This window comes from Schistocerca nitens, chromosome 2 (genome assembly GCF_023898315.1).
Source record: "Schistocerca nitens isolate TAMUIC-IGC-003100 chromosome 2, iqSchNite1.1, whole genome shotgun sequence".
Classification (NCBI taxonomy): domain Eukaryota; kingdom Metazoa; phylum Arthropoda; class Insecta; order Orthoptera; family Acrididae; genus Schistocerca; species Schistocerca nitens.
The window spans coordinates 1,120,493,307-1,120,521,244 of record NC_064615.1 but is presented as its reverse complement, the minus strand read 5'-3'; the positions used below and the strand labels follow the sequence as shown (position 1 = coordinate 1,120,521,244).

The 27,938-nt window shown below is 45.0% G+C and overlaps 1 protein-coding gene across 1 annotated transcript in view; it reads left to right on the top strand.

The window, feature by feature from the left end:
• Positions 1 to 23,952, top strand: part of LOC126235591 (uro-adherence factor A-like) — a 73,660-nt gene extending 49,708 nt beyond the window's left edge. The window contains exons 2-3 of the mRNA XM_049944305.1: positions 18,149 to 20,067; positions 23,944 to 23,952. Of these exons, the coding sequence (XP_049800262.1) occupies positions 18,149 to 20,067; positions 23,944 to 23,952 (1,928 nt within the window). The remainder of the gene's footprint in view (positions 1 to 18,148; positions 20,068 to 23,943) is intronic.
• The last annotated feature ends 3,986 nt before the right edge of the window (positions 23,953 to 27,938 follow it).

Below are 27,938 nucleotides of genomic sequence, written 5' to 3'. Positions count from 1 at the left end.
GTAGGAGATTCGCAATAACCTTTTTCTTGCACAGTAATACGCAAAACTCATATCGAAGTCACCACATGAACTAATTTCATGGAGGATACTTCCTATAAAGTGGACCATGAAACCTCTCTAGATTGAGCAGAAATATTGTGAAGTCAGAGTTAATGGGGCCTATAAATAACTATAATTAAAATCTTAGTTTCACTAAATTCAATTACTCCAGCACAACATTCAAATACCCTTTCAGTGTAGTGTTTTGATACATCTATGGACTCAAATGGAATACATGACCACGGCCCCACTCCACAAAGAAATCCTTGAAAAAGAGCCAGCTAATCTGTATCCTGGTAAAGGAAGCCTCTGAATTGTCACACTATTTAAGTGGTGCTCCGATGTACCAATATTTCAGAGTCCACATGTATAAGCAGTTCACTGTATCTCTAATACCTCTTATATTTTCATAAAATATGTTGATTCGTTCACTACTTAGATGACTGACCTTCGAAGGTAGTTTCTTTGTCAGAGAGCCTTCCTTTAAGCAGAGGATACCTCATTTAACTTCAGTCTAAAACAGGTGCAGCTCTAACACCAACTACTGCAGTAGTTTTCTCAAGAGCAATCCCACTACCACCCACTACACTGTCACCTATAAGCTTTGCCAACCTCCCCTTCCCATATCTACTGAGGTGCAGAACACGCCTAGGGAAACCCAATCTATCGATAGGGTCTGCAGGCACCTGTACAATCTGAACAGTGCTCTCCAGCATCAGTGCCTTCTCGAGCCCCATGTTGACACGCCTAACAACGACATTCTTTTTCCAGGTCACCACCTGAATCATACTCCCCCTCCATACCAAGACTATCCCCAACCCCCTCACACGATTCACCAACTTCTCATCTTTCACAAAGTTCTTCATAACTTCCCTAAGTTAACTGTCAGTTGAGACAATCCTGCACTAGGTTTCGCAATGCTGGTGACCTGGTACTCACTCCCCAACATTTCCTGCTGGTCTATACATCTGCCATGTGAGCTCCCTAGTAGCAGAACCTCCTATTTGAAACTGCAGCTGTGTTAGCGACCTTAGCTACTGAGTGTGCTGCACATTTCCTACACATACAGCTACAAGAGGCTCCTTCCCATTAAACTCCGACGGTTCATAAAATCTATTGGCGATAGCCGAAATACAACTGTCTGAATATCTCCTCCTCCTAGCGGCCTTCTTATCAACTGCCAGCTCCCATACCCAAACACCATTCTCCTCCCTAATCCTACCTAGTTCCTCCTTTGCGTTTTGTAACTGCACCTCAAGAGTACCGACCTTACTCTACTGCTTCTCCATTAATTTATTTCTGCTACAAAGTCTACGTTTCCGGGAGTGCATATCGCTAGAATGCCCGCTGTTTCCCCCTCCCCCCACCCCAAGTAAAATATTTTAATCAACTCTGTTACCGGAACCCACTACTTTCAAACCTACGACAAAGTCCACTCTTTTAACTCTTAGGCGTTTAGTTTTTTTCAGTATCTGTAAAAATTTTACTATGTTACCTAAGTTCAGTTACTGCAGTAGTAATACAAGTTACTTCGAATTTTGCACTCTGCTAAGAAAGAAAACTTATTAATACTAAACCACTACTAACAGCAAAATCAGGAAGAAACTAAAATTCAACACTCAACGAAACTAAACACAGCGAATCGAATGTTTCCGAAAGTTTATTCATCCTTTATTTCTCGAGAAACAGCACGAGACACCGTTGAGAAGTACTAAATTTAGTAACATAATACAGTTCACAGACAAGTTTGTCAGTACTTTAGAACCACTACAGTTGCGACCGCATGCCACGAAGTGTAAACACACTCACTCTACTCTGCAAAGCCCCCACAAAGCTATCTCTCACGTCAGAAACACGTCATGAAGCGCACAGCATCCTCCGAGCTACACGCGTTAGTGATAGTAATAATATTCAAACATTAAAGAAATTTCAAATGCTCTTGCTAACGTACAACACTGAAATTATTTACAATAAAACAAACAATACCTTAAAGAAATTCAGTCCGCTGGGACTACCTCGATACGACAAGCTATTTGCTTTTACTGTAATAAGAAAGGCCATGTTCAGAGTGTTTGCCAGAAAAATCTCAGATCGGACACTCACAACCATTCTAGCCCTTTGCTTCGCGCCGAAATCGAACCAAGGATACTCAGGCACGCGACACTTCTCCCATGGAAATTCATATAGTTCATGCCACGCCGCCCAGTGCCACTAACAGTGACTGTTCGTCCCACAAATAGTGTGCGTCGACATCGCCGGAACTCCCTTCAAGTCGCAAGTGATTTTGTACCAGTGTCAGTTCACGTTCCACGAGACGGTCGTTCTTGTCAGCAGGACAATAAACTTTTTGTAGACTTGGACATTAACGGCAAAGTGATACCATTCCAGCTCGATACCGGAGCTGCAGTTTCATTGATCAATCAAGACACAAACTGCTGGGCACACCTCCGTTGCGTGCCGCACATGTTACGTTAACTACCTGTTCAGGTCAAGAAATTCCTGTGTTAGGACAGTGCAGCCTTCTTGCAACATACAAAGGACAAACAAAACTTGTGTCATTTTACGTCCTTCTTTCTTCATCTGCAGTGAACTTGTTTTCTTTCGATTCATTTCAGTTGTTTAACTTGTCTATAGTAAATCAGGTCCTATCAACGAACCAGACTGTGCCTTCAGACAGTGTTTCTCGTCTATGTGAAGAATTTGCAGACATTTTTGCAGCGGGCCTCGGTTGCGCTAAGAAATATAACACACATTTGGAACTGAAATTTTTCAGAGCGCGCAATGTTCCCCACGCATTGCGTGATGAGGTTGCAAAATCATTACACGATTTGGAATCACAAGGAGTAATTGAACGTGTGCAGGCTTCTCTAGGGCATCACCCTTAGTAATTTTGCAAAAACCTTCGGGAAAATTTAGACTTTGTGTGGTATTCAAGGCAACAGTGAATCCACAACTAGTGATTGCAGATTTTCCTTTACCCCGCCCGGAAGATCTTTTCGACAAACTGTGCCCGGGCAAATATGTTTCGAAGTTGGACCTAGCAGATGCGTACTTGCAAATACCAGTGGACGAAGTATCCCAGCGCGTTTTGGTGGTTAACACGCATCTTGGTTTGTATCAATTCAAACCACTGCCATTCGGGTGTGCATCCGCCCCTGCATTGTTTCAGCAATATCTACAAACTTTTTGTGCGTCGGTCCCTACTGCAGAAAACTATCTGGACGATATTGTGATCTCCGGAAAGACGGAAGAAGAACATTTAGCCACTCTCAGAACATTATTTCAGGTCTTGTGACATAATGGTCTTCCCTTGCGGAAGGACGAATGTGTGTTTTTTGCTCGTGACTTGCCATACCTGGGCCATGTACTCAACGCCCAAGGCATACATCCTAGTCCCACGCACCTCCGTGCCATACAAGACTTGCCTTCGCCGCAGAATTTGAAGCAGCTACAGAGAGTGTGCTGGGAAAAAAAATCAAGTATTATCACACATAATGCATGCCTCTTCCATTTCAGCTCCGCTTCATCGCTTACGCCGTAAAGGTGTTCCGTTCGTCTGAACGACAGAATGCGAACGCGCCTTTCGCCGGTTGAAATCAGCGTTGCTTTCCAGTACTTGCCATACGCCATTCGATCCCCGGAAACCCGTTTTGTTGATGGTGGATGAATCGGATTTCGGGATCGGTGCTGTGCTTGCGCACAATGATAGATCGCACGATCGCCCTATTGCCTTTGCGTCCAAATTGCTCTCATCTGCGCAGAGAAATTATTCACAGATCGAGAAAGAAGCATTGGCTCTCGTATTTGGTGTTACAAAGTTTCATAACTTCTTGTATGGTCGTCACTTTACCATAATCACAGACCACAAACCAAGTTTTCATCCGAACAAGGCTGTATCCCCACGTAAAGCACAGAAATTCATTCGCTGGTCTATTTTCCTCTCGCAGTACCGCTACGATATCTTGTATCGGTCCACTGCTATGCACGGAAACGCCGATGCGCTGTCCCGTTTGCCTGCTGCTGAGGATAGGGCATTCGATTCCTCCGAACTTGCTTGCATATTCATTGATTCGGAAACCGATGACGTGGTCGAATCGTTTCCGATTGATTTTCGTCGCGTAGCTACAACCACAACTGCCGACCCTGTTCTTGGTACCGTTCTGCGTTTTGTTGCTACGCAAATGCCCTTGTCAAAGTCACGGATCGGGGACCCGTTTGTTAGCCGATTTTTTGCTTCCAAGGAGAGACTTTGTTCGCCTTGATGTTTTGCTGTTGCGTTCTGACAATGATCAGTCCAGGGTCGTGGTACCACGTTCGTTACAGTCCTCTGTCTTAAAGCTTCTCCACCAAGGGCATTGGGGTACAGTGAGAACGAAACTACTTGCTCCTCAGCACTGTACTTGGTTCGGAATCGATGCCGCGATTACGAATATGTGCTCTTCTTGCGTGGTGTGTGCCGAACAATAATCAGCACCACCGCGGAAATTCTTTGCATGGCCAAAAGCCACTTTCCCTTGGCAACGCTTACACGTCGATTTTGCTGGTCCATTCTGGAATGCTCGATGGTTGGTTGTGATAGATTCATTCAGTAATTTTCCTTTTGTTGTCCAGATGTCTTCCAAGACATCACTGCCACCATCCAAGCGTTATCTGCTATCTTTTGCATTGAAGGTCTTCCACAGACAATTGTTTCCGCCAATGGCCCACAATTCATGTCCACAGAATTTCAGTCATTCTGCGAGGCCAATGGTATTCAGGACTTTCAAGTCACCGATGTTGAAGTTGAAAGAGTCGCATTCTCGGGAGGAGGCGTTATTGCTCTTTTTGTCCTCTTATCACTCTCAGCCCCGGGATGGTCGCTCACCGGCTGAGTTGCTCCACGGTCGCCATCATCGGACCTTTATGTCTTGGCTACATCCGCCGCATCTGGTTCCTGTGCAGCGGCAGACACCTGCTTTTGCCCCAAGCGACGTTGTCTGCTACCGCCACTATCGAGCTTCACGGCGTTGGCTCCAAGGGCGCATTCTTCGCTGCTTCGGACGCGCTATGTATCTGGTTTTGAGGGCCTCTGGTGAGGTGCGCCGGCATCTCAATCAGCTGCGCCTCCAGACGGCACCGTCGCTGAAAGCAGACGGCGAGCGGCAGATCCCGTGCGACGACAATCAGCGCCACGGGGCCCCATCTACTGGCTCGTCTCAGCCCCTGGTGTTACCGACGCTGCCTTCCATTTTGCCCCATGGCGCCGCGCCGCCGGCGCCGCCGGCGCCGCCGCTGCCGCAGTGGACGCGACGCTGCAAAAGTCTGGCACCTCCCTGGTTCAGGCGCCGCCGATCGCTCCCCGGGACCAGTTGTCCTTCGATATGGAACTCTTGCCCGCTCCGGACCATATGTCGTCTTCGCCCGACGGGTGCTCCGGCCCAATGGAGCTCGACCCTTCGGCCCCTCCTGTCTCTCTACCGGCGCATACACCGCATGTTGGCGTGCACCCTGGAATAGGTTTTCAGGCGTTCCCTAGCTCCCCGTGGTCTGAATGGCAGGGTGCGGGTGGCACAGCCTCGCCTGTTGTTGGGATACCCCCTCGTCGCATACGTCAACATGGAGTCCTCCCCACGGAGGGCGGAGGCCTTATACCACAACCGTCCGCCGATTTGCGGGAGAGGAATGTGGTGTCACGGACAGACACCACACTTGCTAGGTGGTAGCCTTTAAATTGGCCGTGGTCCGTTAGTATACGTCGGACCCGCGTGTCGCCACTATCAGTGATTGCAGACCGAGCGCCGCCAGGCGGCAGGTCTCGTCTAGAGAGACTCCATAGCACTCGCCCCAGATGTATAGCCGACTTTGCTAGCGATGGTTCACTGTCTATATACGCCCTCATTTACAGAGACGACAGTTTAGCATAGTCTTCAGCTACGTCATTTGCTACGACCTAGCAAGGTGCCATATTCAGTAATTAGAATGAATTCTGAACAGACAGTATTGTGAATCATGTACCGTCATGAGCGACGTTCATCATTAATGGATTAAAGTTAAGTGTCAAACTAGTTATCAGCTTTCTGAATTCTAATTCCTTGTCATGTTCTAGACCTACGTCAGTATAGTTCTTCCCTCCTCACGCCAGCCTGCGTGAGCTAAAACGCGTGCATTTCGGCCTCCTGTAGTAACACGGTGTTGGCTCTTCTGCCAACACAACAAATACCTTCTTGGTACTGACGCTAGACACTAGAATGAAGTACATTTGATAGCTCCGTTGATTTAGATAAAATGCTTCAAAATCTGTACGTCTTGAGTTTCATCATGCGTAAAAACCAAAAGTTTTTCGTCCTTCATATCTATTACATCACAACGCTTTCAGATCTACTAGCATACACCAATAAGGGGTGCTAACGTCCTCGACATGGGTGCATCTGGAAGAATCTTGTGCACTTTTGTCAGTACTGTAAGCGAGATTGGTGCGGAACTATAGTTATGGGCCCGGGCCGCTCTATTCCTTCACAGCACGCGGAATGTAGCGGTCTACTTCTGTTCAGCTGCATGTTAAATCAGTGACAGTGCTGCAGGGAGGGTCGGTTAAAGACAATGTGAGGAGATCTTTCAGTCTCTAACTTTATCCTAAGAATGTGGGAATGCTCTGTGACCTCCATCTGTATAGGGGAAGATCGTAAATTACGCACTATGAGCGAAGTGCTAGAAATATGTAGATCGCTGTCTGGTACACTTCGGTGTAAATGTTTGAGAACTAACAACGAATATATTTACCTACATTTGGAATCAAGTATATGGTCCTTGCAAAGTAGTGGAGGGGCAGTTTAGTGATGATACAGAAATTGCTAAGCACGCTGCCGCGTCCTTGGTCAATGTTGAAATTACAATAAAATTGAAACATCTTGTCGACGTTTCTGGCGCTCACATTGAACACATTGTGTAGGTGGCGGTTAGTAATAAAATGAAGATTGTGCCTCTCCACTTGTCTGACATTTAAGCCCATGTCCAGTTTCTAATCCGTTTCGTACAGAAGCAATTCCATACGCCTTTCTTGCATTCACAGACACAGATTTTCACCTGGTGGCCAAACCTAGTACTAATTTTTTCCAGCGTTATTCGGTTCCGTATTATCTCATTAGAATATGTTTCAAGTTTCGCTGCCATACAATAATTGCAGCCCACACTGGACCTCTGTGACTACCTGCACTTTAATTTGCGCCCAGTACTTCGTTTTGCTATGAGACACAATATACTAACTACACAAAAACGACTACGTTAATTGTTGCTTGTTGTACCTGAACTGCTTCCACACATGCCTAACACATTCTCATTTGTGTTAAACATATTGGGATAACGGAAAGACCACAAAACGAACCTAGAAATTTCATGTTTGGAAGTAAAAAGTCAGGACGGTACTTTTAATCCCTTGTTCCTCATGTTAAGAAATACAAATCTGCCAAAAAACATCAGCTACAATAGTTAATTGCGAGTATTATTCCCTCGTATCGTGATGAAACGTAACATGTAACTGCAGTAATTGAGCTACCTCACAGTCATTTCTTTGATGCTGCATATTTTCTGCAGTTTGTAAAACCAAAGAAGAATTAATTGGATTGTAGGTTCTTTTTCATATGTACCCCCTTCAGGAAATCTACTGTTCTTCCTGCAACTTCATTCTAATACCTCTGTAATTTTTAACTGGTACTATCCTCCTTCACTGAAGCAACAAATTCGTTGCACAGTTTATAGTTTTGCATAGTGCACGAACTGTTCCAGCATGTGCAGAACTTCGGCTCGAAGCATGAACAGAAGCCACTTTTCTTCAAACGTCCCAAGAGCTGTTATACAATTATCACCACAGAGAAGGCTTTCGCGATATTCCAAAAATGTAATTTTATTGGAAACCCCGGTCAGAGACAAAATTATGCAACATGTCCGGCGAAATTTTTGTATCAGTCATCCTCTCCTGTGCGTCTTTCATAGTATTTACTCCGGTCAGCTTGTAAGACAGAGATTTAGGAACCAGATTTTAAATTGTAAGACATTTCCAGGGGCAGATGTGGACTCTGACCACAATCTATTGGTTATGAACGGTAGATTAAAACTGAAGAAACTGCAAAAAGGTGGGAATTTAAGGAGATGGGACCTGGATAAGCTGAAGGAACCAGAGGTTGTACAGAGTTTTAGGGAGAGCATAAAGGAACAATTGACAGGAATGGGGGAAAGAAATACAGAAGAAGACGAAGAATGGGTAGCTTTGAGGGATGAAGTAGTGAAGGCAGCAGAGTATCAAGTAGGTAAAAAGACGAGGGCTAGTAGAACAGAAGAAATATTAAATTTAATTGATGAAAGGAGAAAATATAAAAATGCAGTAAATAAAGCAGGCAAAAACGAATACAAACGAGATCGACAGGAAGTGCAAAATGGCTAAGCAGGGATGGCTAGAGGACAAATGTAAGGATGTAGAGACATCTCACTAGGGGTAAGATAGATACTGCCTACAGGAAAATTAAAGAGACCTTTGGAGAAAAGGGAACCACTTGTATGAATATCAAGAGTTCAGATGGAAACGCAGTTCTAAGCAAAGAAGGGAAAGCAGAAAGGTGGAAGGAGTATATAGAGGGTCTATACAAGGGTGATGTACTGGAGGACAATATTATGGAAATGGAAGAGGATGTAGATGAAGATGAAATGGGAGATATGATACTGCGTGAAGAGTTTGACAGAGCACTGAAAGACCTAATTCGAAACAAGGCACCGGGAGTAGACAACATTCCATTAGAACTACTGACGGCCTTGGGGCAGCCAGTGCGGACAAAACTCTACCATCTGGTGAGCAAGACGTATGAGACAGGCGAAATACCCTCAGACTTCAAGAAGAATATAATAATCCCAATCCCAAAGAAAGCAGGTGTTGACAGATGTGAAAATTACGGAACTATCAGTTTAATAAGTCACAGCTGCAAAATACTAACGCGAATTCTTTACAGCCGAATGGAAAAACTGATAGAAGCCGACCTCGGGGAAGATCAGTTTGGATTCAGTAGAAATGTTGGAACACGTGAGGCAATACTGACCCTACGAATTGTCTTAGAAGAAAGATTAAGGAAAGGCAAACCTACGTTTCTAGCATTTGTAGACTTAGAGAAAGGTTTTGACAATGTTGATTGGAATACTCTCTTTCAAATTCTGAAGGTGGCAGGGGAAAAATGCAGAGATCGAAAGGCTATTTAAAATTTGTAGAGAAACCAGATGGCAGTTGTAAAAGTCGAGGGGTATGAAAGGGAAGCAGTGGTTGGTAAGGAAGTGAGACAGGGTTGAAGCCTATCCCCAATGTTATTCAATCTGTATATTGAGCAAGCAATAAAGGAAACAAAAGAAAAGTTCGGAGTAGGTATTAAAATCTATGGAGAAGAAATAAAAACATTGAGGTTCGCCGATGACATTTAATTCTGTCAGAGACAGCTAAGGACTTGGAAGAGCAGTTGAACGGAATGGATAGTGTCTTGAAAGGAGGATGTAAGTTGAACATCAACAAAAGCAAAATGAGGATAATGGAATGTAGTCTAATTAAGTCGGGAGATGCTCAGGGTATTAGATTAGGAAATGAGACACTTAAAGTAGTAAAGGAGTTATGCTATTTGGGGAGCAAAATAACTGATGATGGTCGAAGTAGAGAGGATATAAAAAGTAGACTGGCAATGGCAAGAAAAGTGTTTCTGAAGAAGAGAAATTTGTTAACATCGAGTATTGATTTAATTGTCAGGATGTCGTTTCTCAAAGTATTTGTATGGAGTGTAGCCATGTGTGAAAGTGAAACGTGGACGATAAATAGGTTAGACAAGAAGAGAATAGAAGCTTTCGAAATGTGGTGCTACAGAAGAATGCTGAAGATTAGATGGGTTGATCACATAACTAATGAGGCGGTATGGAATAGAATTGGGGAGAAGAGGAACTTGTGGCACAACTTGACTAGAAGAAGGGATCGGTTGGTAGGACATGTTCTGAGACATCGAGGGATCACCAATTTAGTATTGGAGGGCAGCGTGGAGGGTAAAAATCGTAGAGGGAGACCAAGAGATGAATACACTAAGCCAGGGGCGGGCAGTAATCCTGCACGTGTGCGGTGCACTTGCAGGCGTGCAGTTAACAGGTGTTCTGCGTGCACACAGGGGCAAGCTGGCCACCCGCTTATCTCCCCTCCCCACCATAACTTCTGTCCGCCCCTTCGTCTGCAATGCGTTTTGTTTCCTATCTTGCTTTATTGAATGAAGGAATAAGGTTAGTAGGAGTGCTTTGAAGATATCGTGGTTTGAAGGAGTACCTATTACCCACGATACGTTTTATTTAATTATCGTAGGTGGAGTGGAACAAATTTTCTACATACAGACAAACGCAAACAGTTAAATTTTCATGACTGATATCTGCTCTTAACAGAGACTTACTAATTCAGCAAATGGTTTTCGAGCTCTCGCTATATTAAGCGCAATCTAGTAACTTGCACGCACTGCTGGGCTATTATTGTTGTCGTCCTGAAAAATTAGTGCTCCATAAAATGTTAAATCAGATGAGAGACATGACGAAAGAAAGTTGCAGATCTCTCGTGACCACAGCAACTACGACAGATTCATTTAGTATCGTAACATCGCTCTTCTTAAGCTCAGTCAGTTTCCCCATCCGCTCTGAATCCGACAATAAACTGTACTCGCCCTTGTGAAATTTGTTATAATGGCCTTCTATACTAAACTTCCGCTGACCAGCGAGAATACTGCCACATACTAAACATTCCGAATTTTCACCTTTTTGCCCAAATAACAAATTATTCTCCCTTTACTTTTTAAAAGATAGCAAATCTCCACTTCTCCGTTTCCTTGTTTCACTCTGCATTTTCCGGTTCTTGAAATACAACGTTCACTACTTAGCGGTCGCTTCGTATCAACGTCCGCAGCTTAGCCTGGCACTACACTGCCGCGCTGTGTGCTCATGAGCCGCGTGCAACGTTTGCCCGCCCCTGCACTAAGCAGATTCAGAAGGATGTAGGTTGCAGTAGGTACTGGGAGATGAAGAGGCTTGTACAGGATAGAGTAGGATGGAGAGCTGCATCAAACCAGTCTCAGGACTGAAGACTACCACCACCACAACCACCACCACCACAACCACCACCACCACCACAACAACAAGACTTTGTTATAACGAGGAAGGAGAAGAAACGGGGACATCACATAAATTATGGAAGAATTCCAAATTTACACAAAAATTTCATTCTACTACTTTTCGGTCTCGTGCATGAGAAACTGGAGCGCATGAATGAAATGTCAAAGTATTTCCTAACGTAAAGCTTTTTGCTTGTAGTAGGCCAAATAGGTATTTCGTATTGGTACTTCGTGAATTTATTGTCGTATTATAAAAATATCATTATTGCCAAAACAGTGTCGCTTATTTGGTGTGTGTTACAACTGCTGCAATATTAGAAAGGCCTATTGTGTTTCATCCGGAACACAGTGACAAAATAGACGTAATCAGATCGAGAAACCACACCAGTCTTGGGTACTAATTGTATTAAATGCTTTTTCAGTATTAGACAACGACATTTACATTTTTCATGTAGCAGAATGTTTAACGAACTTTAATCTTGGTATAACTTTACATCGCGTTCTTTCATTTCTGCGAAAGAACTATTACCTTATCAGAGATAAAAATCGCTAGGACATAAGAATTGAAGAAATGTGTACTGTCTTGCCTGTCTCTTGTCTTCACTGGTCTTAGGTATCCTATATTTAATATTATGTTACACAGAACAGCAAGTTATTAGCTAATAGGCAATGAAGAGTCGAGATTTTGTGATCTTGTTCTCCTGGTTACAAATAATCCTATCCAGTATTAATTGCGAGGGGTTGTGCAGAATGTCAAACCGGCCGACTGGGAGCAGAATAGGCACTCAGGACATTTCTATTTCCACTGTCCTGAAATAGTTTGATGGCATCCATTACAAAACATATACGTTTGAGTTCCACAGAGCGAAATACAGTGGCGTGCGCTATAGAAATGTTGTTTGAAGAGGCGTGGCACTGCACTGCACACTTAATACCAAATAACGTCTCTTACATTTCCTCGAAGATATATGTTTTATGTATCACACTCTTCAGGAAGTTGTGCGCTACAAAATAAACTTAGTTTTGAAAATTCTTTTTTTTTAATTTTTGTCGTTCTGGTGCGCAGAGCAGTCTGAGTTATAGGGGGAAGAGGGTAGTCTCCACGTGACTCGTGTTTACATTTAGTGATTTTTCTGTTTGCCCTTCGTTTACTGCTCTCACGTCAAATGGAAACAAGACGGGTTCCTGTGGCTGGGAGCTATTAAGTGAATTAAAATATATTCACGAAATTACGGAAGGCTAAAACATGTTACTAGTATCAGATTTTATTTTATTTCCACCTTTCTTACAGTGAAGCATTAATCGCCTTGCAGAACAATAGTTATTTTTGTCGGTTAGTTAAAGAAATTGGCTTTTATTAGGGTTTCCTGCTGAGGCATTGAAGGCATTCGAACGGAATGTTTAACTCCACACTATCGGCTGGTTTGAACTGTTCGCACGTGCACGTGCACGTCTTCATCTTCAAGCGCTTATTGCATTATACCATAACAAAGAACCAAGCATGAGATAATACAGTACTGGCACTCTAAGAAAATTTACGTCCCGAAAACCACACTGAGTAGCTTCATATCAGGTCGAGGCCTAAGTCATTGGGAATGTGGACATACGAATGTGCACTGTAAGGCGAACTATGGATTTTAGTACGATTCACGAAGTTCCGACGCTCTTGGAGTATCCTCTCACGTCTTGTTTCTTTTATGACAAGAAGTAAGATCTTTTAATGTTTCACACGTACGAACTTAAGGGCTTCCTACGTCACTATAGCTGCGCTGTCTGGCAACTGCTGAAATGAATATTTCTAACAAGTTGCGGGACAATATTGCGAACAGTTATTCGAAAAGCGTTGTTTTTAAAGTAAATTTCCTTTTACGGAAGATGAACTATGTGCGAAAATGTACTATGAATTTCCTATATAATAGAACGTTTGCTCTCTTTTAAAAATCAGCTCTTTGATGACGAGCGATTTAGAAGAATTTCTAGCCCAGAAGATCAGAGATTTATGTCGGTATTAAAAATTTTACTGGCGTATTTGTGTGATGTATCAAAGTGTAACATGCGCTAAACAAATCAACATTACATGTGAAAGTTTAGTTTCTCTTGTCGCTTATTAGTCTTCGATACAAAAAAATTATATGCTAAAGCTTTGCTTTTCTTGTTGCAACACTATGTATATTAATTTAAACCATTAAATTTTCCTGTTGTTGGAATTCAAAATTATACTTTCGTGATACGAAAATACGCAGCGTAAATGTTGCTGCACATCACAAATCTTTCCAAAACGCGTTTTTTTCACTCCGAGTTTCGCTTTCTAAAGTGCAGGGAAATTCTACGCTGCTGTATAAAACCATATCCATTGCGGGATACGTTTTACAGTTCCGAGGGAAAGTATACTGTCACTTTACACACAAGTGTATTTTCACCCGGAAGAAAATTTTAACCGAGAGATCCGGGGAAAAAACTGGGCATTTTTTTTCCTTGTCCGTGTATACACCCTGAAATAGAACGTTATTCACAAGACACCAGTCTGTGCTTATGTAATGTGCTGTGTCAGATAATGCACCTTTTATACGAATCAGTCCACGTATGTCAAATGTCTTAGATAATTTTTTATTAATAACTTACTTAGTAACAGAAGGTCTTATACGGTTTCGGACTGCAAGAAGCCTCTTCTTTGACATGCCTAATTACAGTAGAAATATTTGAGATAACATCTGAAACGCTAACTTCTCGATAATTTGCACCTAGATAAATTAATTCTTAGCCTTTTTTTGACACTGTCATCAGAAACACCTCCACCGTTAAAAGGTGTCACCTCTTCAGCACACATTGCAACAAACTTCGTTTTTTTTTATTACAACCTACATTTCTGAAGGTGGTATCAGTATGGGATTTCTTACAACTCTATTTCTTTAAATTAGTTATTCCCGACTGGAAACACACTAACGATCAGTTTACGAGTGACGCAAATGCTGCAGAATTTGTTTTAGTTTACAACAAATATTTATTCCTTACTTCGCTTTTTGGACTCTCCCGTTTCCTCTACGTTTACGCATTGGTTTCAGTTTTACTTGTTACTGCAAATGCTTCCTCACTCGGCGTAATTACAAATACACCACGAATGAGAAGCCTGTGCTGGATGTAGTTGCGCAGGGATGAAGGCACGTTCAACGTTTTTGGAGTCAAACATTACCCAGGACTCGGCCATGGCCTCCACGCTCGGCCACTGTTGACTGGAGCGGGCAGGCTGTCCATATAGGCTGTGCTCAGGACACCTCGCATGTTGTGCTCGATTACTCCGTCATGGAGGACTAGCCCACCCCAACATCAAATCCTCTACTATGTACCTATCTGTCAAATGCATGCTCAACTTTTCTTTTAAACACGAGCCACAGTACTTCACGTTTTCCTCCAGAGCCATTTCGTCAAGGACCTTACACACACACACACACACACACACACACACACACACACACACACACACACACACACAATTTATTGACCCACCGACAAACTTCAGCGCCGCCCTGCTCCTAGAGCTTGTTGTGACGATGTGTTCGACGAGATATCATTTAGCGTTCCAAAGGAAACGAACTGGGATTTGGCTTGGCTGTTCGAACTAACAAGGCCAGAAAAAGCCGTGATAAAGCTGTGGGTGAAGAAATGGCTAATGCAATGGATCAAATGCACCTACGCTTTGTTACTTACGGAGCTGAGACCCGAAGATTTTCGGAATTATTTAAGAATTGATGAAAATTGCTTTTCGTAGGTTCTAGCCACTGGCGGAATTTACGAGGACCTCAGATTCAGCGCAATTAATCCCCAATATTATTATCTAAAATGATTCTTGAAATCTGCAAGATGATTCATAGCTGCTTGAGGAAATATTCGTGATAAAGCAGAAGCGAAACTAATATTAAATTACATTAATGTAACTGTATGAATTTATGTTCGTATGTAATAATAATATCCCCTGTAAGTTCAAGAAACTGATTTCAGATTAGAAGGATGACTGAAAATGGCGGCGGCGCGTATTATGTAATAAATTCAGCAACATATTCATAAGAAAAGAAGCACGTAACAGTTGTTAGAATTTAAGAAAGGCTCTTCACTTTGCTCTTCATAGCAGAAGGGGTGCCGATAGGTTGAATTTTTGTAACACTTCTAATAATGAACTAAATGTATTTCATGAATAAAAGTCCAACTACTGTCTATAATTCGGTTTTTAGTTCTTATTTTCGATACGTATCGGAAATGAAATAAAATCCAATCTGTCTCTAAGGTTATCTGACTTCATTTCCGATGAGTATTGCAAATAAAACCGAGAAACAGACAGATGAATAACAGTTATTCACAAAAGTGTGTCTTTTATTTTCTCTGTTTGCCACACGATACTACTATAGATTCGTTAAAAATGAAAGAATCATTTCATTTCTTACCCCTCTATTGCTGTACTGCTCGCACGGCATGTCCCACAGACATCTGAAGACTCGAAAACTTTCCAGAAACTCCGTCCTCAAAATTTTGTCTACCTCGCACACTGCCATGTTAGCCAAATTTGGAGTGCATTGAACCCCGCGCGTAGTGACTCAAAAGGAACTGTTGTCGGGCGGCTTGCAGGACAGTCTACACAATTTGTACGGCGAATAGGGTGCGGCTGTTTGCTAGTCTTACCTAACCAAGCCACCGCAAAGAAAAATCGGTCTTTCGGCCAACAAACCTACAGGCCTGCTGTTAGTCGGTCGGTCGGTCAACAGGCTACACACGCACAATATATCGGCCGGTCGATAAAGCGGCGCATGTGTAGGGTAGGGTCCTTTACTGACAGTGAGACTGACAGTAACTGAAGGAGAGATGGAGCTCGAAAATCTAGATTTCGCAGTAGCAGATTCCGATGTCTCATAACAGGCTTCTGACTTTAGTGTTGAAGGATTTCAATACTACACCTTGCCAGCTATGTAGTATACCGATGCAAACATTACGACACATCACTGGCGACACACGTTGGGGAGTTACTGGAAATGCTTGAGGAAAGTTCCGTTGGGTGGCTGACCACAATTTCAGGCGGAGGTTTCCTTGTAACCTCAGAATCGTTCCTTCAAACTACTATGAAATTATCGAGTGAGGTAACGCAGTGGTTAGCACACCAGACTCGCAATCGGGAGGTTGACAGTGCAAACGTGCGTCCGGCCATTTAGGTATAGGATTTCCGTGGTGTCCCTAAATTGCTTACTGAAACTGCCGGGATGGGTTCTGTGAAAGGGCACGGCCGACTTCCTAGTCCACACTTCCGTAGTCCGAGCTTGTGCTCCGTCTCTAATGGCCTCGCTGTCTAGAGCACGTTGAACTAACCTCCTCCCCCCCCCCCCCCTCCTCCAGCTACGAAATTGGAATTAATTTTTGCCCAGATCTATGGAACCACAATTTGTCCACGGAAATTGTTGTCACTAAGAACCTGTGCGCCATACCTTAGAAACGATTCTCCACTTTTCATCCGGAAGTAACTAAAATTTGCGCCAGAACGAAACCATTTATCCAGCTGCGCTGGCTAGCATCAAAGACCAGGCAAAGGAAACAGAGGCAGCTCAGCGTCGGGAAGCAGGAAATACGGATTTGTCATCCGTTTAGGATCTAAATGAACAATATTTGCGTATATAAGGCTCCTACACACACCAATTTATCGGATGCAGAATGACCAACTTGGTCGCAGCCTACACACGTCTGAACCGACTGTACTCGGTGATTATAGTGCCGCCCTGTTTGTTTTATCTTAAGTTTATTTCGTTTTTGTTCTACGAGATCGCGCCTGGTTTTTCAGGAAGAAGGTAAGAAGTGAAAAAAAGCAGAGACAAAGCTGTGGGCAAAGAAATGGCAAATTCAGGGGAAGAACTTCACCCATGTTCAGGCTGGGAGCTTATAATTTTCCTGATTATTTAAGAAGGGGTGAATCATGCATTTCAAAGATGCTGGACGTAATAGAACCATTCTTACAGTAAAAGTAATGCAGTCCTGAGAGAGGTGTTAAACTCTGAGGAGAGGTTGTTAGCTGTATTACGATTTCTCACCATTGGCAGCAGACCTAAAATTCAATACTGTCATTCCGCTACAATTATTAACTAAAATTATTCCTGAAACGTGCAACGTGATCTATAATTGACAGAGGAAATAAATCATGACAAAGTAAAATAAACAAAACAAAAGACTTTCATGAAAACGTTATTAATTTATTTATGGATGTAGTACAAAAGATGACCTGTAAATTCCAAAAACTCATTTCATATTTGAACAAGAGGGCGGCGCTCATCATCTAGTAAACAACACATACGTAAGAAATGAAACATTTAGCAACTTTTCTTTACGTGGAAATAAAATCTAAGAACAGAAATAAAGAAGATCGGCAGACTTAATCTCGTGTTGCACATAGAGAAACCATTATGGATTCGTTACAAAATTAAATAAGTGCCTCATTTTTTGCATCTCTATTGTTATACTCCTCGCACGACGTGTCGCGAAAACATCTGCAGTATTTGAATTTCTCTAAAAACTCTGTCCTTAAAGTTTCATCCGCCTCGGACGTCAAAATGTGTATTATAATAGTGTTTAATTCTGGGAGCTGTGTCAAAACAGGAGTTTTACGCAGGCGGTTGGCACGATCACGCTACACACGACACAGTTTCTTGGTTCGGCTGTCTACTGGTCGCACACGCCCGACGTCCCGACAATGAAAGTTCGGCGGTCGGTCAATCAAAACACTGACACACAGACAATTTGTCAGACGGTCGGTTGGTGGGGCGCCACGAGAGGCGCTGCTGCCGAGTCACGTGATCTGCCTGACGGCTGCAGCGGACGACACGAACAGCTGTGGGTTATTCGTCTTACTTGGTTACGCTGGTGAAGATCGGATATTCCAGAGTTGTTTGCAGAGAGTTAGGAGTGGAGTTTTCTTGCTGTTGGGAGTCTTTTGCTTTTTGGAGAGGGAGAGTTATTTTGCTGTTTTACTGCTGGGAGTGAGAGCCTCTCCGCTGCTGGGAGTGAGAGCGTCTCCGCTGCTGGGAGTGAGAGCGTCTCCGCTGCTGGGAGTGAGAGCGTCTCCGCTGCTGGGAGTGAGAGCGTCTCCGCTGCTGGGAGTGAGAGCGTCTCCGCTGCTGGGAGTGAGAGCGTCTCCGCTGCTGGGAGTGAGAGCGTCTCCGCTGCTGGGAGTGAGAGCGTCTCCGCTGCTGGGAGTGAGAGCGTCTCCGCTGCTGGGAGTGAGAGCGTCTCCGCTGCTGGGAGTGAGAGCGTCTCCGCTGCTGGGAGTGAGAGCGTCTCCGCTGCTGGGAGTGAGAGCGTCTCCGCTGCTGGGAGTGAGAGCGTCTCCGCTGCTGGGAGTGAGAGCGTCTCCGCTGCTGGGAGTGAGAGCGTCTCCGCTGCTGGGAGTGAGAGCGTCTCCGCTGCTGGGAGTGAGAGCGTCTCCGCTGCTGGGAGTGAGAGCGTCTCCGCTGCTGGGAGTGAGAGCGTCTCCGCTGCTGGGAGTGAGAGCGTCTCCGCTGCTGGGAGTGAGAGCGTCTCCGCTGCTGGGAGTGAGAGCGTCTCCGCTGCTGGGAGTGAGAGCGTCTCCGCTGCTGGGAGTGAGAGCGTCTCCGCTGCTGGGAGTGAGAGCGTCTCCGCTGCTGGGAGTGAGAGCGTCTCCGCTGCTGGGAGTGAGAGCGTCTCCGCTGCTGGGAGTGAGAGCGTCTCCGCTGCTGGGAGTGAGAGCGTCTCCGCTGCTGGGAGTGAGAGCGTCTCCGCTGCTGGGAGTGAGAGCGTCTCCGCTGCTGGGAGTGAGAGCGTCTCCGCTGCTGGGAGTGAGAGCGTCTCCGCTGCTGGGAGTGAGAGCGTCTCCGCTGCTGGGAGTGAGAGCGTCTCCGCTGCTGGGAGTGAGAGCGTCTCCGCTGCTGGGAGTGAGAGCGTCTCCGCTGCTGGGAGTGAGAGCGTCTCCGCTGCTGGGAGTGAGAGCGTCTCCGCTGCTGGGAGTGAGAGCGTCTCCGCTGCTGGGAGTGAGAGCGTCTCCGCTGCTGGGAGTGAGAGCGTCTCCGCTGCTGGGAGTGAGAGCGTCTCCGCTGCTGGGAGTGAGAGCGTCTCCGCTGCTGGGAGTGAGAGCGTCTCCGCTGCTGGGAGTGAGAGCGTCTCCGCTGCTGGGAGTGAGAGCGTCTCCGCTGCTGGGAGTGAGAGCGTCTCCGCTGCTGGGAGTGAGAGCGTCTCCGCTGCTGGGAGTGAGAGCGTCTCCGCTGCTGGGAGTGAGAGCGTCTCCGCTGCTGGGAGTGAGAGCGTCTCCGCTGCTGGGAGTGAGAGCGTCTCCGCTGCTGGGAGTGAGAGCGTCTCCGCTGCTGGGAGTGAGAGCGTCTCCGCTGCTGGGAGTGAGAGCGTCTCCGCTGCTGGGAGTGAGAGCGTCTCCGCTGCTGGGAGTGAGAGCGTCTCCGCTGCTGGGAGTGAGAGCGTCTCCGCTGCTGGGAGTGAGAGCGTCTCCGCTGCTGGGAGTGAGAGCGTCTCCGCTGCTGGGAGTGAGAGCGTCTCCGCTGCTGGGAGTGAGAGCGTCTCCGCTGCTGGGAGTGAGAGCGTCTCCGCTGCTGGGAGTGAGAGCGTCTCCGCTGCTGGGAGTGAGAGCGTCTCCGCTGCTGGGAGTGAGAGCGTCTCCGCTGCTGGGAGTGAGAGCGTCTCCGCTGCTGGGAGTGAGAGCGTCTCCGCTGCTGGGAGTGAGAGCGTCTCCGCTGCTGGGAGTGAGAGCGTCTCCGCTGCTGGGAGTGAGAGCGTCTCCGCTGCTGGGAGTGAGAGCGTCTCCGCTGCTGGGAGTGAGAGCGTTTCCGCTGTTGGGCGAGGAGCGGAGTGTTTTGTTCCAGAGAGTCAGTATTTGTTCTTCACCAAGTTAAGAGCCATGGTAAGTGAAATCTATTTCCTGTAAATTGTATTTAAAGGTATATTAAGTTTTAAGGAAACGACAGTGTTCATCTTTTAGTTGATGTTCTTGTAACCATGTTTTGCATGTAAAATGAAAATAGACGATATTTAGATATCGTTCACTCATTAAATCTTCCCTCTGAGAATGCTTGTATAACAGCTTGCTCACTGTGAATATTGTTTTTTCCAGTGAACACCAAAAACAGATGTTTTACATTATCATTTTGCCTGTTTCGGTTCGATAGATTGTTTATTCTTTTTTTCCAACAGTGGCTGCACTGTTTATTTTCCCATTAGAGGTTTTCCTTCCGTCATCTGACTTCCGATTTCGTACCCATTCAACTCGATAAGTTCTGGGTGAAAGCTGTGAAAAGAAAAAGTTTGAAAACCCACCAATCGTTACATAATACGTTTTCAGAATTTTCGGGAAGAGGACAGGGAATGCATATAAAATAAGTTTTCTGTGATACGGAAATTTACGAGTATTGCTTACTGCAGTGGGAAAAGAAATGGTCTGTGATTAGCTTCCAGCAACTGTTTCGACCAATAGCGGAAGCTTTTCCATTTTTTAGTTAGTATTTGGCAGTTGTTTGACAGTGGTTGGTAGGTGTTGTCGACATCGGTTTACCATTGTTGGTCATATTTTTTGTACTATGTCTGGAGAGTTTTCATTTGTTTTACTTTGGTCTTCGTGTTAGATGTGGTAAGTGAAGGTTTACGTAACTGGTTTGACGCTTTAGTCCTTTTTTTTCGTCATTATGGGCTTTCGTTTTTCTGCTATATAGGCCAAGTGAAATATGCGGTATCGGTTTTCGGAAATGTGTGTGGGTATCTGGTATCGAGGGTTTCGTTCAAGCAATACAGGTCAAGCTAAGTTACAATGCCATTGGTTTTGGTTTTTCGTATTCGGATTGTGCTTACTATGCAGATTTTCGTGTGCTTGATTTTTGGGTTAATAATTGTCTGGAAAGGTGTTGTTATACTTAGTCTCTTGCCCCCCCACTGTGAATTTCTACTACTCCTGGTTGGCCCATTAATTTGACTTTTTAGTAGTCATTATCGCGCATGTTACGTAAGTTTGTTCGCGGATGCAATGAGAGGCACTATGAGGGACGTATTCTTTATGCTTGAAAGCCGGATTTCCGATACCTTCATAACGTCACGAGTCAAACCAGACAGATGGGAATCGCAAACTTTCGGTAATCCTGTAAACAGTGCTATGCATTTTGTCATGTACTGAACTCAATGAATTGCTTCCATTCTGATTCCGTTGTAATGAACAGTAAAACTATACTGGTACGTGGCAGAATATGTTTACATCCTGTTACTCTAAGCACAAGGTTTGCAATTGTAGATCAGGGATTATACGCTATTGTGTTCTATAACTTGCAAGTAATAGGTTGGAGTGAATGTAAACGGTTGCTGCTCCACTAGATCAAAGATATGTTCTAGACGTTCAAGAAAACGGAGGAGGGATGGAAGCGACTGCCGATTCACTTCGATACACAGCTCTCAAGGGACTTGTTCGAAGAGTTCATAATGAGTAGAAAGATAGTGCAAATCATTTTTTCCTTTCATTGGAAACTTTCAAGGAAAGATCTGTCTTGGGAAAAAGGTGAAACTAAATGGGAAAAATAAACACCTCACGATACACCAAATAAAATTCTTAGAACCGTAGCAATATGCTAGAATGTCTCACATGAAATGAAAGCTCAGTACTTTGTTCTAATATTTGAAGAGTCAAAAGGATTTTCGAAAACAGAGAAAATAGTCATTCGGTGCTATTTAGGTAGTAACGTATACAAAATGTTCCTAGGCTTCGAACCTGTAAAAACTTGGTCGCTTATTCTTCGTCGGTCTACATTAAGTAAAAACCACCAAACGTAATTTAAATTTGTTGCACAATCACAGGATGGAGATGCACTTAAGAGTGATTAGGCTGTTGCCTGTTTACGACCTCTCAAGCAAAATCATACACATCTTTTTGCAGGCCTTCAAATATCTCCCATTTTGCTTGTAGTCACGATCGTCTGAGGAATTCTGTGACCTGGAATTCTCATGAGGTGTTTGCTTCCGATCTTCACGATATTTTATTAACTTTTTCATTCATGCTGAAAATATTTTTCTTCTAATTCTTCGTTTTTAATAATACCTTCTTGTGCAGCACTTTGTCTTTCTTAGGAATCCCATCTCTGCTGTTTGAATTTTATTTTCATGTTTTTTGTGGTAAACAAACTTTAGATTGTTTAGGATAACACCGGAACCGCCGTTACTTTACAGAATATCATGATTGTTTCTTTTTGTGCTTTATAGCACAGTGTTGTGCTAGCGATGCCACAGACCGCTTGAAATTTCTGCATTTTATTTTCAATATCAGCGTTCAAATCAAAACTTACAGTGCAGCCTAAATAAGAGTTGACACTTTTTCTAAAACTGAATTATCCTAAACAGTTTTTGACCTGACTGGAGGTTTTCCTCAGACTGCCATTATTTTTGTTCTGTCACTAGAAATTCTGAAGATTTACTTCCGTTCAGCTGGTATATTGATTTTTGTTAGCTGGTACACTGATCTGTGGAGGTCAGTCAGAAGTACATTTAGATATTCCTCATTCGTTATGTTAATTCCTTTGTTTACTTTGGACATTTGTGATAATCTCATTGTAGTATTAAAAAGGGTAGGTGATAGTCCACATCCTTACCTAACGCCTTGGTTAACAATTTTTTCTAGCAGTTTCCTACCTGTGTTTATTGCAATGCATGTGCTATTGTGAAGACTTTTCACTACCTCTGTTACGTGGTACGTGTATCACTGTTGAGACAATCTTCCACAGTCCATCACGGCTCACACGTTCAAAGGCCTTCTGCACATCGATAAGGCAATATGGGTTTCTACATTAAATTCAGTGTGTTTTTCCTATGACGTCTTTACCTACAACCACAATGATTTTGCATAAACGACCTAATCCATTATGTTCTTCAGAAATAGTGGTTTCTGTAATATTGTGCATGCGGTTATTGATCTGTGTGTCTAGCTTGTAGCCAGTGTTCCGAAGACTTATGCCGCGATAGCTCCTACAATCACTGTGATTCCCTTACCTGGAGAGGTATCACTTCTGCTATATACCAATGGTCTGGGGATCTTGCGTTTCAACCAAAATTCATTTATTAATTGTAAAGTCTTATTTAGTGGCAACCCTCCATATTTAATTAGCTCTGTATGTATTCCATCTATTCATTTTTTTCCCTATATTTCATGCCTTTCAAGCCGTGCTGTAGTTCGTCCGTAGTCATTGCTTCTACTGATTCATTGTACATACTTTCTCGAGTGTAATTTCCAGCCTTCAGTGTACACCACAGATCTGTATAATTTATCCATTGCTTATTGAGTATCATGTTCAGTGTCTCAGCGTCTTTCTTCCTTGTTGAGGGCTTTCATGACCTCGTATGCACATTGCTGGGTTCAAATGGCTCTGAGCACTATGGGACTTAACTGCTGTGGTCATCAGTCCCCTAGAACTTAGAACTAGTTAAACCTAACTAACCTAAAGACATCACACACATCCATGCCCGAGGCAGGATTCGAAGCTGCAACCGTAGCAGTCCCGCGGTTCCGGACTGCGCGCCTAGAACCGCGAGACCACCGCGGCCGGCTGCACATTGCTGTCTGCCATGTACATCGTGTTCTAAGACGCTTATTAATGGGTCCCATGACTGTTGGTGTGCTTTGCACAGTAATTGTTGGGCAGTATTCCGCTTTATTTCGTACGTCTGCAAACTTTCTGACGTTTTCACGTGTAGAAACTTCAGACAAGCTCTGTGTTGTTCTTTAACTGTATCTTTAATTTCTGTGTTCCAGATTGAGTAGTTTTCCCCATAGGTTTTCTTCCTTCTACCAAGTGCTTCTAGGGCTTCTTTAGTGATCCCGGGTTTGATATAACATTCTCTATCGATGTGTGTATTGACTGGTAATAAAGCAAACTTTCCTTGGAGTCAGTATTGATGAAGTTTCCTAATACTGTATTCCGGCAGAAGATGTATTTTTAACTATTCTTATTGTGGTTTCTTTAGCCTTACCTTACTGCGTAGAAGGAAGTGGTCACTACCTATGTCTCTTCCTCTACAAACATGTATATCTTCATAAGATTCTTCATTTTATCATTAATGAGTGTGTAGTCAATCAAAGACATTAATCTTCGTGCAATCCATGTAAACTTGTTACTGTCTTTGTCGGTAAAATGTGGTAATAAATTTAAAATTGTTGGAGACAACTGTGCATAGTTCATTTCCATTATTATCGAGGGTCTTTCCTCCAAATAAGCCTGATATTACAGGTGTTGGTAGATTTCCAACTCTTGCATTAAAATCACCAGCGATGACAACATGGTCAGTCTTGTTGATTTTTATTCACTTTCTGATGGTCATCGTAAAAGGTATCAGGATCACTCTTCCTTTCCTCCTCATGGGCCGTAAACAGCTTTTACTGTTAGATATCAAATTCCAAGAGATCATCTGTCATTCTTTATTTATGAGGTTGAATTCACGAATCTGTCCTCTCCATTTACATTGACTGAAATTGCCACACCAACACCAGCTCGATTTCTTTGTGAGACAACTATAAGCTACCGAGTAGTCAGTCAGATCTTTTGTTTTTCTTAGTTTTTCCATCTCCTTGCATACTTGGATCAACTCCTTTTCTCTTGTGGTCAGTCCTCTAACATTCCACATTGCCAAAGACAATCTGCGCACGTTAAGTCAGGTGATGGGGCTGCCACCTCTTGCTTGATTTTCTGTCGGGGTTGTCTGGCTTGGGAAGCTGGGTGCACAGCGCCTCTGGAGCCCTCCCTGCCCTATGTATGAACCATAACTTAATCCCTCTACGTGTCAGCATACCGAGACTAAGTCGGCTATAGATATTTGACACTGCAGTACTGTTTTTACGAGTGATTCGGCAGGGCATTTAATTTTTGATTCACAAATGAGAATGTAGATTTCTGAAATACAACGTAGAAAGTGACACTAAATAAGTCTGTCAGTATGGTTCACGAAATAGTTTTCCCCTGCGGGTCCGGTGTAAGAATAGGCCCGAGGTATTCCTGCCTGTCGTAAGAGGCGACTAAAAGGAGTCCCTCCCCCTCAAGGGGGTAGTTAGCGCCTGCGTCCGGAGACGGACGGTTCCACGACCTCTATTTGCGGTCATTTTGCTTTTTCACTTCTCGTTTCTTCCTTCCTTTGGTTGGTTCCTTTCTTTGCTCTTCTCCACCTCACTGTCTTCCTTACTCTTTCCCCTGCATAATCTCCTTGCCTTCTCATTGCCTTCTTCTCCTTGCCTTCTCTGGTCTCCGCCTCGGCGTTTGAGACACTGTCTTCTCTCTCTCTCTCTCTCTCTCTCTCTCTCTCTCTCTCTCTCTCTCCCCTCTCTCCCCCTCTCTCTCTCTCTCTCTCTCCTTTTTCCTCTTCTTCCTTCCTCCCTGTGCGCGCCTGAAGGCCGACCCACGCGTTCGCACGCGTAGCCGGTGACGGGGTAACGTGTAATTCCCTGCCCTGGGTAGGCATGTAAGGCACGCGCGTAGCCCCTGGTAAAGGCCAGGCCCGGGGAGGGGTGATTGCCTGAGCTGATACCTTCTGACCATGCCGATTGGTCCCTCCGTCTGTTTCTCGGGAGGTGTGACCTGAGGTGTAAACATTCACCTAAGGCGGGAGTGCCCTCTGAGAGGGTCCCCACAAGGAAGGAGCGCGCCATCGAAGACGCTGGCAATCATGGGGGATTCCTCCGCAATGGATTTCACTCCATCTCTCTCGACTTCTGCCCAAAAACGGAAACGTGACCAGCTACCAGTGACAAAAGTACTACCGCCTGCCCCACAGTTCCTCGTCGTTTCTCGATCTGAGGACGGAAAGGATTTTTCCTCTATCAACCCTTTCGTTATCCAGAAGGCCATTGATGCCATAGCCGGATCTGTCAAATCCTGTACCAGGTTGCGTAACGGTACCTTATTACTCGAAACTGAGAGCGCCTTTCAGGCACAAAAACTGCTTCGGGCCACACTCCTGTACACATTCCCTGTCCGGGTGGAGGCTCACCGAACTTTGAATTCGTCTCGTGGTGTGGTCAATACTAGATCCCTCGACGGTTTAACTGGCGAGGAGATTCAATCTTTCCTCGCTGAGCAGGGCGTGACGGCTGTCCATAGGGTCATGAAAAAGGTCAACAATGACCTTGTACCGACCCGGACACTTTTCTTGACCTTCGATAGTGTTCAGCTGCCATCGCGCATCAAAGCGGGCTACGAGGTTATTTCTGTTCGCCCCTATGTCCCGACACCTACGCGCTGCTACCAGTGTCAGCGTTTCAATCACACTCGACAGTCTTGTTCCAATGCGGCTAAATGTGTCACTTGTGGCAGGGATGCCCATGAGGGTGACTGTCCACCTCCGTCTCCTCGTTGTGTGAACTGTCAGGGTGACCATGCCGCATCCTCCCGCGACTGTCCTGTCTATAAGGAAGAACGCTGTATCCAAGAAATTCGGGTCAAAGAGAAAGTGTCCACCTCGGCTGCTCGCAAGCTATTGGCTAGTAGGAAGCCCACGCTGCTCCCAGCGGGGAAATACAGTACTGTCCTCGCCTCTCCTCGGACTACCAGGGAGGTGGCAACCCAGACATGCGATCTGACCTTCAGCACCACGGTCGTCCATTCGGCCAGTGCTAAGATCGCGCGGTCGACGTCTCCTCTTCGTCCCATCACCCCACAGACACCAGCCCCTGCATCAGCTTCTCCTAAGACGAAGACCCAGAAGTCAGATGCACGGGCCTTCAAGAAGGAACCGTCCCGTGCAGACTTCCTACGTACCTCGACCTCCCAGCCTTCGTCCGGTACTTCCACCAAACGACCTTCCAAGAAGGCTAATAGGAAGCACAGTTCTCCTTCTCCGCCACGGCGCATTTCTTCTCCTGCGCCACCCAGCGGTTGCCGCCCCAGGCCGTCATCCATTTTGCCTGGCCGCACCGCTGGTGGCCGAACATCTGGCCGTTCACCGGCGGAGGAAGCTCCCCCTCCCGGCCATCTTTCCAAGATGGCCGATGAACTTATAGACCCAATGGACGATGACTGTCCGCCTACTGATAGCGGCGGCAGTGCTCGCTCGAAGCCAGGCCCTCAGCGGCCTTCGAGGTGACCCCTTCTTTCATCTTCCTTTTTCTTTTCTTACGATGGCACTTATTCACTGGAATATTCTCAGCATTCGCTCCTACCGAGAGGACTTTACGTTGCTGCTCCGCTTGCACCGTCCGCTCGTCGTAGCCCTCCAGGAAAATAAGTTACGCCCTTGCGATCAAATTGCCTTGGCACACTACACCTCTGTGCGTTTTTACCTAACCCCTGTGGTAGGTATCCCAGCTCATGAAGGGGTTATGTTGCTGGTCCGGGATGATATTTACTACGATCCCATCACGTTGCACACCCGCCTGCAGGCAGTTGCCATCCGAATTACTCTCCCCACTTTTACATTTTCCATTTGTACCGTTTACACTCCATCGTCGTCTGCCGTTACCAGGGCAGACATGATGCAACTTATTGCTCAGCTACCTGCACCATTTTTGTTAACTGAACTTCAATGCCCACCATCCCCTTTGGGGCTCTCCAGCATCCTGCCCGAGGGGCTCCCTGTTAGCAGACCTTTTGAACCAGCTCAATCTCGTCTGCCTCAATACTGGCGCCCCTACTTTTCTTTCGGACACATCTCACACCTATTCCCATTTAGATCTCTCTATATGTACTCCCCAACTTGCACGCCGGTTCGAGTGGTATGCACTTTCTGATACATATTCGAGCGACCACTTCCCGTGTGTTATCC